We start from the raw sequence: 15,926 nt of genomic DNA, 5'->3' as shown, positions 1-15,926 counted from the left end.
GCATTAAGGCAATTTTTCTTTTTATTTATTTTCCAAGATATCTAAAGATATGAGAACTCCATAAAACACTTTAATCTTATTTTAGTCTTCAGTTTAAATTTCTGCATTCTCTCTTATATTCCAAGATGGAGACAGTCTTATTTTTATAACTTTTTTTTTTAAATTTCCCAATGTTTTCCAATTGTGCATGCTTATGAATAACATTTCTACTTGTTTTGGTGTGCTCCTTGCTGCACCTAGAACTGCTTTGTTTCAGTCTCCTGCAAAATGCAGATGAATTGATAAAAACAAGTGCTATAGCAGTAAGTGTGAAGTGAAGCAAAAAATAACTTTTTAACCACATGCTGGTAGGGAGAAGTACTGCATAGCCAATGTGTTAGCCTTGTCCAATGCTAAGTGTAAATTCATCCTTTCCTGTTTTTGAAAGAAAACCTTTGTACTTCTTGGTATAATCTCTACAGAGGTTGTTATTTGCTACAGACCACGCACCGTTAAAATATCATAACTCAATTTATTCTTCTCTTGTCTAAGTTGGTCTTCATAGTGCCATTTATTGGGGGTGATTTGTGGTGATCTATTTTTCATCAGTAAAGAACCAGGTGTTAGACTTTTTTTCTACAGTTTGGCTTATGTTTATATCCACCTTTTTAGGAAAATAAGGGTGCCAATTCTGTGTTTGTAAGGTTAGAGTGGCCAGCCAGGCAATATGCTTGTGAACAAGCCCCAGAAAAATCTGGTTTTGCATGGTTTGGAGGCAGAGTAACTATCTAGACAGCACAGACGTTTAGTTAAAAGAACTCATTAAATAAAACAGAAAAGAATTTATTAGTGCTACTGGACAAGTATGAGCTACTACTCCAGGTTTGTAACAGAAATAATATTTGTGTTGTCGTCTTGGTAACTGAATGTTAACTTTTCATGTATAGGTACAAGCTGTGCTAAGCAAAGAATGGCACACGTATCAGCTCGTGTTCTGCTCAGTGTAAATCAGTAGTGAGAGGGACATTCTCCCAGGTTTTTCTGCAGTGCCTCATTTCTTGTAGAACATGAGGATGAAACTGGAACTTCAGTTTTAACCTTTGAGAAACTTTTATACTTTGCATTTCTGAACTGTGTCAGTCAATTTTGGTCTGTTCACAGTCATTCTGTTGACACAACATGAAATAGTTCAAAATCCTAATTTACCTACATTATTTGTGATTAAGTCAAATACTATGTACCTTATGAATTTTTTTTCACCTTAATTCCCACAGTTCTGAAGAGAATCCTCTCCAACTTCCCTGTAGTTCTCCTTTTTCCAGTGCTTCTGCCAACACTCTTCTTAATTCATACACAATTTAGCTAGAAACAGTAGAGAATGCATACCATCTTAGACAGAAACTGGAAGTTTGAAAGAGTTCAAGCTAGATATTATTAATAATATCATTTTCACAGTCACAATCAGTAATGTTTTTATATGTTCTGAATCATTAGCTCCTGTGTACAGCGTTTTCTCTACTAAACAATGAAGTAAAGCATGAAAGCCAAGCTGCCATAAATCAGTAGATTATTGTTAGCTAGATGTATAATGTAACTCACTGTAAACTCCACTTCTCCATTTATCATCTGCAGATTTGAACATCTCTTTGGCTTGTAAGATTTCTTTTACAGGATCTGTGGAAAATGCATCAAGCTACCTTTAAATACATTAATTATCTGTAAGTTAATTTTACACTGTTTATCTTGACCCTTTAATGCAAAAACATTATGCTTGTAATGTTTCAAAGCCCATAGAGCACAAAGAAGGCTATGCAGTACATTTGCGTATTAAAATATGCCGAACAATTTGTGAGTGAAGTCAAACGTCAAAGCATCTGGTGTCTGGCTAAGATAGAAGGGGAAGATGAGAGAGTAAGAGCACAGCCATCAAGATCATATTTTGTCCAGTATCATGTCTGCAGGAGTACACATAAGCAGATAGCTACAGACAAAATGTAACCACGCAGAGGAACGTATGTTATGTTCCTCTTCCAGTTTCCAAGTATCTCCAGCTAAAGGGATTTCCTGAACCAGATGTGCATTCTGTGTGGGTTGTAAACTGCAGTGGTTTTGTCTTCCATTGAGTTATTCAGATCCCCATTAAGCTCATTACATTTAGCCTCCAAGGCTAAACAAGGCTGCCAACAAGTTCTACCGGTTTGTTCTGTGTGTGGAGTCACCACCTCAGTTTTATTTCTGACCAGTCTGGCCCATCTAGCTTCTTTTGGTTCATCTAGCTTTATTTTTTTAAAAGAAGGCATTATTGTTGTTGATTCTAATTTGACCTTACTCATAAGCATGAGGATTTGGGTTGTTGGTAGTAAATAGCTGGCATTTTTTACTCGTCTACTTACTAGCATTTCGTATTTTCAGCTGTTATGAGGATTAGAAACACATGCATTAAAATTAAGATATTTGTGAATGTTACATAACCAATTCAGGGAACTTCAAGAACAATTCCTGTAATGACTACAGAGTAAAAATCCATAGTTGTCAATACTACATCACTGTGATGAAGCTCCTCATCTATCAGCAGATGATAAAATAATGGTGGAGGGTATCATGGTGAAGTGAACAGAGTACAGGGTGCCCATGTAACTTTTGGCTGCTTCAGGAGAAATCAAATTCCAAAGGGCTGGAATTTGTGGCCTTTGTTATTTCATATCATGATATGTGCTGAACATCATCATAAGGTGAGAAAGGAGAAGAGTGTGCCTCTAAGGACCTCTAGAAGGATGTTCTGTCCTTCTCAAAGTGAACGGACCTCTGGAGATCATTAAGAGAGGAGTTGACGTGGGTATATTTTGTTTCTACATTTCTTCTTGAACTAAATAATGGACGTAGTTACTTTAGCAGGTGACTCATTAGTACAGTTTCATTGTCTAGGAGGTAGATTGTGAGTGTAAAGACACAGTTGCAATTCCTTATATGGCTTGAAAAGTAACAATAGCAATTGGTATTACTCTTTTAGTAGTAAATTTCAGTTTTTACTGAAACTTAACAAAAGAAGACTTGAACTAATGATAACTTGATTGAATTCCTAAAAATTGGGTTTGTTCATTTTAATTGTACTGGAATGACTGAGAACAGGGGAGGAAAATGCCTATTGCATATGGACAGGCATAGCAGAATTTCTTTAAGCATGAATGTTTAAGGGAGACAAAATTCTTTTCCACCTAATTATTTCCCATCAGACTGTCAATGATTAATTTTTTCTTATCATTTGCAGTGAATATTTTCTGAAGAACTAATCTCTGTTTTAGTTTGTTTTCACTTCTTTACATTTCCTGACTCTGACTGGAGGAAGAAAAACTAAAATAACACAAATTAAACTTTTCCTTTTTTTGCTGTCCAGTGAAACTGGAAATACTTACTAAATGACAAATGGTCTTCTGTGATAATTTTACTGCATTAAGCAGGAAATAAGATGCTGAGAGAGACAGATTAGCATTGACCACTTGGGAGCTTAATTATAGTAACAAGCCTTCCATGAGAATTTTGTCAACTCAATAGTGAGTAACACAGATGTGGTTTAGCAACTGGAAATTATTTAGATATTTTGACTTGCAGCAAGTATTGGATATTTGGGTATTTTTATGTAACTGTTAAGTGTCAGCAAATGCTCATGAAATGCTTCTTGAAAATTAAATGAAATTTGTGTATATTTGTGGTTTTAAGAAGTCTTAATGTTCTACAAATTCACCTAATTTTTGACTCTTGTGAATTAAAGCTGTATAATTAAATATACAGCTCTGCAGCAGCAGAGTCAGTGGTTAATTTTGAAACTGATCTATAGGACAAAGATGGAAGAGAGCACTACAAGAAATAGTAAATGCGGAAGAGATAAATAACCTTATTTTTATATACAAATAGTGGGTTTTGCTTCTTAATGGGCCTTGCAGTTATAGGTATCACTTCAAGCTGGATTTTTACCCTATATCTCAAATTTTTCTGAAACTTGCTGTACAGTCAAACTTTTGCAGTATATTCCTTGGTGATGATCACTGAACCTTAGGGTATGGGAAATCAGTCAGAAGAAGCATTCACTCTTTTGATTGATGTCTTCATAGTCCAAGATCGCCATCGTATAGCAACTTTTCCTAAATGCACAATTAATCACATATAGATATATGGAGATCAGCAAAAGATTGCATAGAAAATTAATTTTATTCTTTTCCAATTATAAATGGTTTACAGGAATTAAGAGAAAACCATATACTTCTTTTTCTGTAATATAGATTAAAATTAAATACATCTGAAAGCTTTTCCTCATTCTTTTCCTATGTGTTTTTTCTTGAAAAATTTTCTGTTAAAAATTAGTTATTTCTCAATTTAAGTAACCTTTAGACCTAATTACTTGAATGAGGGAACATTTTGTGTTAAATTCTTGCATTAGAAATGAATGGAGCTAAAAGAATAACTAAACTGAACTAAATCAATAACTAAAAAGTTATTTATTCTTAAAGGTGATAATGTTTTACTTCCTGTAGTTGGAATTGATTTTAAAATGAGTGATGAGAGTTTGAAAGATATGTTTGGAGTACAGAAGTCCAGTTGCTAACAACTCTGAATTTAGTTATGTATCTATGTATAGGAAATATGTTTTAAATCTCTTACAAGCTGAGATACGTGTGCCCCAAATGCCACTTTCAACCTCTTGTACCTTTCATTAAGTCATAATTGAATGTTGGTTTCTTAGAAGTATTTGGGTTTATTTGTACTGCTACATACTAATTTTTTTAAATACTTTTTTTTTAAAGCTTTCTTTCACCTTGTTTGCACTTCAAATGTTGATGTGAAAAATGCACTGACCTTCAGTGGGCCTCTGGAAGACATGTTTGGGTACACAGTCCAACAGTATGAAAATGAGGAAGGGAAATGGTGAGCTCTTTTTCCTTTTTTTTTTTAACTGAACACTCCAAATTATCAGATATTCAGTGACTCAGGTGCTGTACTTTTATTTTCAAGTTAGGGTCAGATTCTGTCAGGCATATTTCTTAAACTTACGCACAGGCCTTAGGAAATCTGGAAAGATTGGGAGAGAAAAAGATCCACATGTATACCTCCAATTATCTCCTCAAAGACACAAATTACTTCACAAAATGAGTAGATTCCCTCATTGATGGAACTGAGAAAGTACTGTGTTTTGCCTGAGCTCTGTTTTTTCCATTCATCAAACAAAATCTCTACATTTTCCTTCTGTTAATGTATTTAAAATGAAATTACTTCTGCATTAATTTCTTTTTTGTGAATTTTTCTGCCAGGGGCTGTCTAAACTGAATTTTTTAACTCTGTTGGTTGGAAGATTTACCTGTCAAAATATTAATTAGTACAGTACTCCCTCTGCCTTCCCTTTTGGGGGGCTAAGTATATCTTGCAACTGGTAATACATTTGCACTGGGGACCTGGAGCCTTTATCTTAACCTCTCTTTTCCTTCCTGTTGTTCTAAGTAGAGGCTGTATTTTGGCATGCTCACTCATATCATTGCTTCTTGGTCATTTGATAAACACCTGCCTATGCTTTTCCCTCGTTAAACTGACTGGGCAGGAGGACTGAAATAACAATTACATGGTAAAAGGTTTGGGGAAGAGATCTCTATCATTCTTTGCAGCTGGCTCTGGTTTTCCCAGAGCTTTTTTGACAATTCTGGGTAAAATTCAGGGACTCCTGCAGGCATGCAGGAATGACAGGCAGCATGAAGTTGTGTGACAGATGGTCCAGACTGTTCAAGTGCTGGGTCTGCCAGACTCTGAAGGTCTGATCACCACTGCAACACAGTGCTCAGAGAAATAAAACCACAGAGCCTGGTTTTGAATGTGCTAGTTTTTGACTGCTGCAATTGTAGGATGTTTAAATACACATTTGTATGAGGGTCATGAGAGAATAAGAATAATGACCTTCTGGGAGCTAATTTAGACCTTCAGGAAATGGAATCCATTTGAGGAGCTGGGATTTTGCAAAGTGAGCTGTATTGTTGTAAGAAGTCCTGAAACCTTTCAAAAGCAAACAATAATATGAGCTGGAAATACTGGATCTACCAGTAGCCAGACAGCGATATAAAGTAGTGTGCTAGATCTGGACATCTCTGAAACTGAACTTCGGAGCTCCTGTAAATGGTCAAGCTTTCAGCACATCAGTATTTAAACCAGAAAATGTGTAAGCTAATAGTTAAAAATATACAAAACAGCCTTGAGGATTTTTCTGCTGCAACGTGTAGGGCACCGATAGAGCTTTCCAGCAACAAATGGTCTCTGAACTTGACTGAAGCTTTTTCTCAATGACTTGTGGATTCCCTCATGCAAACAGACAAAATGAAACAGCCTGTCAGACCACGTAACACTCTTCATGGGGGTCTTTCTTTCTGAGAAAGGAACAGCACACGGGCATGAACTTGATGACCATTAATCATCTTCCAGGGGATGTCAGGCACACTCAGCTTCTCTGCATTTTACAATTTTGAAATTTCTTTTAATAACGCTTTGCTTTATTAATGATAGGGAAGAATATCAATTTTACAGTGCTGCGCCACATTATTTAAGACTAAATTCTTCCTCTGAGTGCCTGTGAGACTCTCCTTTGACATTTGGTCTCTGAGCGTGGACAATAGGTTTTCATCTAAGATCTTGTAAAGATCTAGGATATATTAAATAAAGCATATCTTTCCTTTTGTATTACTTCTAAGGCTAGTTGTCTACCCACCTATATTGCTTTTGTTTTCCTCTGGAATTTTTAAAAGTGTTATTCTATGCTGTAATTTGGTTTATAGACACATTTCCTTTTCGTGTCCTTTTTATTTCTCTTGCATCTGGACTGGTATAATGGATACTTTTCTTTTTCTCCGTCCTACACTGCTAGTATAGAACTTGCTGCAGCTGTTCTCTCTCTGTAAGTTTTATTTGCTCACTTTTGTGCCTTGTTAGAAAGAAGATATTTCAGGTAACTTATTTAATTTGCAGGGTACTTATTGGTTCACCACTAGTTGGCCAACCTGAGAAAAGAACAGGCGATGTGTACAAATGCCCTGTAGGAAGGGACAGCCCATCACCCTGCACAAAACTGAACTTACCAGGTATGAAAGGAAATAAAGCTGTGTCAGAGCATTCCTAGTGAAAATTCGCTTGGGGCTCCAGAGCTAAATGTGAAGGAAGTTGTGTTTGTAGCATTAAAAATAATTCTAGTTTAAGGCTTCTCAGTATCCTGTGGAAAACATGCTCATACTTTTAGAATGGCTATGTGGTTGTGTTATCAAATCTTTATTATGACTGACATTAATTGACTGTGGTTAGCAGGCCTGGCCATTGAGCCAGGAAGGTCTTGGATGATAATTTCATGGATTACCCTTTCCAAATCTCTCTGAAACCAAGAGCCTTCATAATGCTATCAGTAAGCTTGTAACTAGACTGATGCATCTTAATATGCCAAAGGTAAATATTAATAATTTTCGTAGTCAAGTCAAGAGATACCTGATGTAGACTGGAAGAAAATTCCTGTTTAAAATGAACTTCACTAAATATACCTGTTGTGATACTTTTTATATCCTTGTGTTCCTTGAAAACCTAAATATCAGTAATGCAACATAATAATAACAAATAGTTACATAATAGTAACAAATAAAATAGCTATTAACTCAGTCATAGCAAGACAAGGTAAAAAAATTTTTTTTTTCCTATTTAACAAAACTGTGCGTAGTAGTATCTTGTTTTCATTGTACTGTTATTTTTACTTTTTTTCCTTTTCTTGCGGTTCAAGAAAACTATTTGAGACAGCAACCCAGACAAATTTTCTGGGATAAAAGCCAGTCTCAGAAATTTTTCTTCATTGTTGCAGTTGAAGAAGGAGGGGGAAGGGTGCTAAAATATTTGATTAAACCAGTGTCAGTCTGGGTTTTATTTTAGAAGCTGGAAGCTCCATACTAGGGGATATATAATTTAGCATTTTGTTTTCATGTTCCCAAATACTTAACATTTTAATCTATTTATAGCTTCTACTTCAGTTCCTAATGTCGTGGAAGTAAAAGAAAACATGACTCTTGGAACAACCTTAGTGACTAACCCAAAAGGAGGTTTTCTGGTAAGAAAGGACTTTTTGCTAATTTTAAAAGTCTGTTTTTTTCTCGGATATCATAACAAAAACATTTCACCCTTTTTCATTTTTTAAAGGCATGTGGACCACTTTATGCTTATAAATGTGGACGTTTGCATTACACAACTGGAGTTTGTTCTAATGTCAGCTCCACTTTTGAAACCGTTGGGGCCATTGCTCCGTCTGTGCAAGGTATGCATGCTGCAGGAATTTTCCCGTGTGTCCAAAAATAAAGAGTGCCAAACAAGACAAATGTATACACATAGGCATACTGAAAAAAATGAGCTGCTTAACATAGCTACCAGCATTACCAAGTTAAGTAAATGTTTTCATTGTCTGTATATAACCTAAATTCTTCCCACTTTTGGAATTTGTCTCAGTATAAACAATCATTACAGTGCTATGTAACATCCAAACACAATTGCTAAAAATAGTTGCTTATGTTTTTAACTTATGGCCAAAAGACTCCTTTTAAATAATGACGGCATACTGAGACCTAATACAAACCCAATTTAGTAATATACATAAAAATCTTAAAGACCTGGTCCTTTGAAAAAATTGTAGAGGAATAGATTGACATTGACTAAAGTAGGGTGTCACTGGTAAATGCTCCAGTTATGTGATCTTCTTTCTTTCTTAAATTTCTGCTTACAAGAAAACTCTTTCCTGACAAAGGGAACACAAGCCATGTGAAATACAATGCAGAAGCTGCAGAATGATAGTTGTCATCAAGCATGTCAGTTCAGCCACACTGCAGAATGATATACATTTGTTACTAATGACAGAAGTCACAGTTGGAGCTGTGAGATAAGTCTGATCCTTGTTACTGTCAATTCTTATGTGGCAATTTGTATTGCAGAGTGTAAAACCCAGTTGGACATTGTCATAGTCCTTGATGGGTCCAACAGCATTTATCCATGGGAGAGCGTCACAGGCTTTCTGAATAGCCTCCTGAGAAACATGGATATAGGTCCACAGCAAACACAGGTAACGTGTAGATATTTTATGGTTAATTTGAGAAGAAAAAACAATTTACATGAAATGGTGTAATAGTGTCATCTATGGACCTCTTCAATTCCAAGAACTTAGAGCAGCAGGATACTAAAGCAAAATAGCTGAAACCACAACTAAGTCAGCACTCAGCCATCAAGCAGCAATGACAGGAAGACTATCCCTCCCCCCAGTGCTCAGGCAGTCTGAAGAAACCAACTTTCTAACCTAGAGACAAAAGTTAAGTGCATTAAGTGAGGCTGCTTGAACACTGTCCTTTCCCACTTCCTTCCTCTCCACAGCCCCTTCTTGTCTTGCTTTGTACTTCATTGCACAAAGGTCATTTCTGCTCTTCTGAAGCACACATGCGTGGTTTGGACAGCTTTTGATTGTAAGCTTTTTGGAGCAGTGTTCTTAGCACTGTGGAACATTGGGCATGCAGCTTTTAAACCTTGAGATCCTAATTAACGAGTGGCTGTTTAGCTGCATGTTATTAATGGCAGAAGCTGCATTTATATAATAAGGGGAGAGAGCCAAATTCCCAGCTGCTATAAATCAATGCAGTTCCATCAGAATTAATGGAGCTATGACCAATTACCCCCTGAGGATCTGGCATATGTCCCACACGCTGCTTAACAGATTATGTAAATATCAGTTTTAAAAGAACTCTGGGAAGGGGAAAACAGTTGAGTCTGGGATACATATTAACACAAAAAGCTTTATTGACAGCAACAGAAGAAACTGTTTCTTCCTTTCCTTTCTCTATTTTCTGCCTCCCAAAATCAAGGGTTTTCCAGGGCCTCCTGGAATAAATTATATGCTACAGGCAGTTTTGCAACTTCGGGTTAGCTCCTAATATTCAGGTCCTGCCTTCACAAAGGAGACTGTGAGAAGATGTAAAGGATATCTCTGTCTGCAGAGAGTTATGCACAATTTTCCATGTTAATTGAGGTTTTCAAGTTACCACCCAAGTCCTCTGTTGTCTATACTGAACACTGGCTGATAAAATAACTTTTAAACTCTCAACATTGCAATCATATCCTGTTATTTTAAACATACTCTTCTTCAGATACTGTGAGGAAGAAGGAAAAACACTTTGTCAAATTCAGCAGAAAGGAAAAAATTCTTTCTGTTCCCTTAAACAGATGATTACTCAAACATGTATCATTTTGAAATACTTAAATCTGAACTTCCCTGTATGGGGCATTGGCTGCATGGAAATCATCACTGTCTCCTGCCCAAAGGTCTTCATGGGAGTGGTGAGCAGGGCAATCAACTCCACTGCACCCTCACTCCTCTTCCTTACCCAGCAACTCCTAAATTTTTACAATACCACACCTCTGTTATGTTCAGTTTTGGAATACTGCCTCATCTGTGTGGCTCAGCTGGTGCACAATAGGTCCCTCTCTGGCCTACACTCCAGCAGCCTCCCATCTCCACCTACAAAATCCCTTGTGCCCACAGCTTGGCATAGCTACCCCTCTTCTCACATGTACACATATTCACTTGAGGACGTCAGCTTTGGCATCTGGTTGCTACAGAGCAGAAACATTTGAGAGGGAGATAAGAATGGGATAAGGAGGAGAGAGGTGAAAAACTGGAAATGGACGACAAAAGATCAGTGGAATTTTCTCAGTCCCTCTTACCTTCCTCCTTCCCCAGAACACATCTCATCTCTCTCCTCTCCTCTGAGCCCCCTGCTTGGGGACCGTGCTGCATCTGAAGTTAGTAATGAGTTTATACTCTGTCCCCCACCCACTCTGTCTACTTTCTCAGAAAAAATGTTTAAATGACTATACAGTAGGGAACAGGAGAAACAACAGAGGAGACTTATTTATTCCCTCTCCTCTGGGAGCCCAGAAGACAAGCATAGGAACAATAATTTGCTTTTTGTCTGTTTAAATTAATTTTTCCAATTTAATTTTTTTATTACTTTGTATGTAGAAATCAGTGGACTTTCACTGACTTAAGATTGTTTTGCACAGGAAAGGAATGAGGTGATTACAGAATACCTCCTTAGCAGATTGGGTGTGACTTGTTCAAAACTGTGTTTTGATTAGAGGCTTTTGAGATTTTTTTCCCCACGTACCTCCTTAATGAACAATGGTCATTAGACTTGTAGAAAGTTGAGAGAAATTGCTCAGTGTCCCATGTTTGGCAGATTTAAAAATGAAAGTCTGAATTTTCAGATGCAGAAAGTCAAAGTTTATGGTATTTTTTTTTCCTTCCCTTCCTCTTTCTGTTCTCCAGATAATCTACAACTCCATACTGATGATTAAAATGCATATCTTGAGTTTTGAGATAAAAAAAAGTAAATGGAAAGTGATGATAAAATGATGATAAAAAAGTGGGAAAAGAAGGAGGAATTATGTAGAAATAGTAGAAGTAGGAACAAAATTAAGATATTTCTCTCTTGGCCTTTTTTTGCCTCATTTTTAACTGTTTTGGAGATAATTATCTTTTTACTATGGAGGGGTAGGTTTTTAACCATTTGCATATGAGTAATTTTCTGTGGATTTCTCTCAAAAAAAAAGCAGAATACTTGAATAAGTTCAATTCTAGCTTTAAAGCTATTCTGGAAAGACCTTCAGAAATCTTTAGACCGTTTCTATTTTTACATTATTATATGGCATGGGCAGTTATATATCTTTGGGCTGCACCTTACTGTGTCTCAAAAGGGACTATATCAGTACACTTATAAGTCATATCTTACTATTAGTTTTGTCTTCAGAAAAACAGAAGTGTATTTAAGAGATACTACAAAGCTTAAGGATGAAGAAAGGTCTTACGAGAGTTTATAAGTAACTTGTGTCTTGAAGTAAACAAAATGTGGGAGAATTAATTTATTTTTGTTGTTCGGATGCCTTTAAAAAGATCTCCTTATGAAAAAAGATATTATCCATTAATGCTTCCGAAGGCATTTCTGCTTTTCTCTTACCTTAAGTATCAGTACATCCAAAACCATTCCTAATTTCTCTCCACATCCCAATGCTGAAAACTCTAACTTATGATTTCATGTACCAAATGGTTTTCCTTTCATTTTGTTATTTTAGTTGTTGGTTTTTGCCAAATTGATTAGCTTATTAATTTATTGGGAAAGCCAGAATGTGCTTTCCAAATAAGGGTCTGTATTCATTTATAGGACAACAGTAAATCATAGCCCTGAGAACTGCTTTGTTCCAAAGTAGAACAGTCCATCACTTGCCTGTTCTCTTGTACAGCACTTTTCACAGGAACTGGGGACAATTAAAGAATTATTCCCCTGTGTAATGTAAAAGCCATGGAATGCTAGGGAAGGGAACATAAACTTAAGAATTACAGGAATGTTCAATAGATTATGGTCAGTAATGCTGGGAAAAATAATAGGTTCTCTGGAGTAGAGCAGAATTATGTCCCTCTGTGTAGCGCTATTGCATTTTCCAGACGTAAATTAAACAAGCAAATCAAAACATACGATGCCTGTAAGCATCATTCTTAGGGGCTTGCTGAAGTCCCATAAAGGCACATATGCATCATGTAGATGTGTCAATTTTAGTTTTTCATAAGAGGAAAAGGCTACGTAAGTTCAAACCTTCATTGACGTCTAATAGAATATAACTCTAATTTTGCAAGGTGATCATCCTATGATCCTGTAGGAGACTGGAACATGAAGCCTAGTACCATTTTCTCAGAGGCTTTTTGTTACCTTTTATTGAGGAATGGTTTATCTTTGATACCATGGAATACGTAGAAAATAATGATCAGTGTTTTCAAAGCTAGTGCTAAGGAAGGGTCGCACATAACAGTTGTATCCCATAAGATAACCACATGCCCCCCTTCCTTCCTGATTTACAAGCTACGCTGCACAGTGCAGTTTTCAGACTCAGATGTTCTTCCCATTCACTTCCTGAGAAGGAAATGCTCAAAATGTGTACTTGCTGTGATCATGGACATTTCCTTTCAAACAGGAAATGATACAACTTAATGTCAGCCTGTAATCTTATTTTAGGAAAATGACAACACCAACACAGGTCTCTAGAATCATGAAGGACTGGCAGATGCTTTTCACACTGTCAGTAGTCAGTAGATTATTTCACTATTGGTACCTCAAAAGCTGCAGAGAACGAGCCATGAATCCACACCAAACAGCTTCCTACCATACTATGGCCTCTGGCTATGATTGGTGCATGACACTGGAATTTTTAAACCATTCCTCCTCCTCCAGAAAATCAAGCATGATGCAAATCTCTTGTTCATCACCAGTTCACAGCTGTCTTTTTAAAAGCCTAACAATATCCTATTCAGATAACGTGGTGTGTCACTTTAGATGCATGCCACAAAATAGTTGGAGGGAACGGGTTAAAAATTTGATCTTCAGGTTGTAGTTTATTCAGTGCCACATGAGTGTTCTGAGTGATGAGACAGAGTGTGCCCTGGCTGGTTCTGTAAACACTGGGCAGGGTTAATAGCCCTCTGCTCACAGGAACATTGCAGCCTCTGCATTCTCTCTGCTGCAGATGGAAAAGGGCATACCTCCAAGAGACAAATATCTCAAAGGCAGCAGCTTGTAATAAGTTTGAGCCTACATTAGTTCTTACAGATTTGACTATGTTTTCAAAAAGATACAGAAATTCAGTGGAATAGATTTTGCTATCACATGCCAATATAATTATAGTCCCATAATCATTTGTAACTGGCATTTCATAATGATCATGTTACCGTTGTTTACTGTGAAATATTTATCCAATTCTAGCCCTTCTGCTACAAGGAAGCAAATGCTCTGCAGAATCTGAGAGGCTATGAAAACACCTTAAAAATCCCTCTGTAAAGCAATTGTAAAATACATACTAAGCCTCTTCTAAAGCAGTGATGACAGAAACATCCCAGAGGTCTTATTGATCTTCAATAACTTAATGCTAGAGTGCTTTTAATAATAGATGAGTGAGATATAAATGCCACGCAATACTGCATTATCCTAAATAACACCTATAAATTGCCATGTGTAACGTAAAATTGAAATATGCTAATGGAACATTGTGTGGCTTCTTCCCAGTAAAAGCTGTCAGGAACCTGCCAAAATATTAAAACTGACATAGATGAATGGGAGAAATTAATTAATATTTAAGAATATTGCTCATCTTTTTATTCCACTCTTGGTTTTGCAGCAGGTTTCCTCAAGCATTTTGTGGTTATTGCACAATCCCATGTGTTAATCTTCCAGACAAAGACTTGTTCTGCTGAGGTCATCTACAGGCTTTACATTGCCCTCCCCCATCCCAAAGCCACCATTTCCTTCATGTTTTACCCTCTGGTCCTTGTCAGGTGATACTTTGACTTACCTCCTGCTGGGAGAACATGCATGTCATGGATGTCCCTGCTGTCTTCATCAAGATAAGAATAATTGGCTCTTCCTGTTTCTAGGCTAAATTTAGAGTAAATAAACTATTGGATATAGAAACATTATATTTGAGTGGAATGGAGAGAGTTGTGAGTGAGCCATGACTTTGTACGCTATAAGGAAAACATTTTTGAGGAGTTGTGACTGATGGCTGGAGCATTGGTCTGCTTGGCCTAGAGGGGAGCAGAGCTCCCGTCCAGATTGCCTCAAGCCAGGAAAACCAAGGACTTGAGACAGCTTTTGACTTTATTCCAGTTTTAAATAAAAGCAATTTAGAAACTTCAAAATGTTTCATGAGACTGTTATCTAGCTAGTCTTGCTCAGACTCATATAGGTGTTTCATCCTGAGGGAAACACAAAGAGTTCAATTCTTCTCCTGGCTGTAATACAAAGAGACATTTACCCTACTGCAAGAAGCAGGGATATTTTCTGTAAGGGCTGTTGATTTTAAACATGAACTCTGTGTTTCAGGTTGGAATTGTTCAGTATGGACAGACAGTAGTCCATGAATTTTACCTGAATACATACTCAACAACAGAAGATGTGATGGCTGCAGCCTTGAGAATCCGCCAGCGGGGCGGCACGCAAACCATGACAGCCTTGGGAATAGACACGGCCAGGTATGCACACAGAATGCTGTCCTGCATGTGGGAGAAACAAACAGGGCAGGGTGGTGGTTCTGATTTTATGTGTTAAAAACATGATATGGCTAATGTCCAGCTTCATTTTAGCTAAGCAAGCATCATTTGTGAGAAAGGTGGATAAGCAGACTCTATCCAGCACCTAAAGCAATTGAGTGTGAAAGGCAGCTGTCTCCTGAGTGGGGCAATTAGGAAAATATAATAGATATGGAGCAAGATTGGAGCAAGGCCCAAGCAAAGGGCTGACAATATCTGATATCCACATAGAGCAGATAGGAACTGTGTATGTAGAGGGATGAAGAAAATCAAATTTTACAGAGGAAAAAAAAATAGAATTTTTAATGTTAATTTGTTTTCATTCTGAAGTTGAATGTTACAATGTTTGGGCCCACTCTTGTCAGAAGGCCTAAAAATATTCTATCCTAAGTCTTTAAAGTTTCTCAGTCATTGGGAGATTACAGACCTGTTGTAGCAATAGCAATATTTAGAAATGCTTGCTTTATGAGAAAAATGAAATCTGACTTTCATAAATCAGACAGTACATATAAATCTCTCAGAAAATTCCAAACTGTACAACGTTGTCCTGGTATCTTTTTTCATTTCTAGGTTTGTTTCTTCCATCACAAAAGCCTGCTTTTATTCTACAAAAGATTGCATTCACTTTTTACAAACAACCATTTAATGAAATATGCAGCATCCTTCTGATGAACAATTGGATTATCTGACCAAAGTTTTGTTGATGTGGTGTACAGTTGAATTTTTATATGTTAAGGCTTTCCTGAGATATGACTAGAAGCTTGAGGAGTCCAACCAAGTT

At 36.9% G+C, this 15,926-nt stretch overlaps 1 protein-coding gene across 2 annotated transcripts in view; it reads left to right on the top strand.

Moving 5' to 3' along the window:
• ITGA1 (integrin subunit alpha 1) overlaps window positions 1-15,926 on the top strand; it is a 73,726-nt gene that overhangs the window by 23,979 nt on the left and 33,821 nt on the right. For both annotated transcript variants that reach the window (XM_030968280.1, XM_030968279.1), the window contains 6 exons: window positions 4,779-4,899; window positions 6,976-7,088; window positions 8,001-8,089; window positions 8,179-8,293; window positions 8,961-9,088; window positions 14,940-15,088. In XM_030968280.1, the coding sequence (XP_030824140.1) occupies window positions 4,779-4,899; window positions 6,976-7,088; window positions 8,001-8,089; window positions 8,179-8,293; window positions 8,961-9,088; window positions 14,940-15,088 (715 nt within the window). The remainder of the gene's footprint in view (window positions 1-4,778; window positions 4,900-6,975; window positions 7,089-8,000; window positions 8,090-8,178; window positions 8,294-8,960; window positions 9,089-14,939; window positions 15,089-15,926) is intronic.

The sequence above is a fragment of the Camarhynchus parvulus genome, chromosome Z (genome assembly GCF_901933205.1).
Source record: "Camarhynchus parvulus chromosome Z, STF_HiC, whole genome shotgun sequence".
Lineage (NCBI taxonomy): Eukaryota > Metazoa > Chordata > Aves > Passeriformes > Thraupidae > Camarhynchus > Camarhynchus parvulus.
This window is presented reverse-complemented; position numbering and strand designations above follow the sequence as displayed.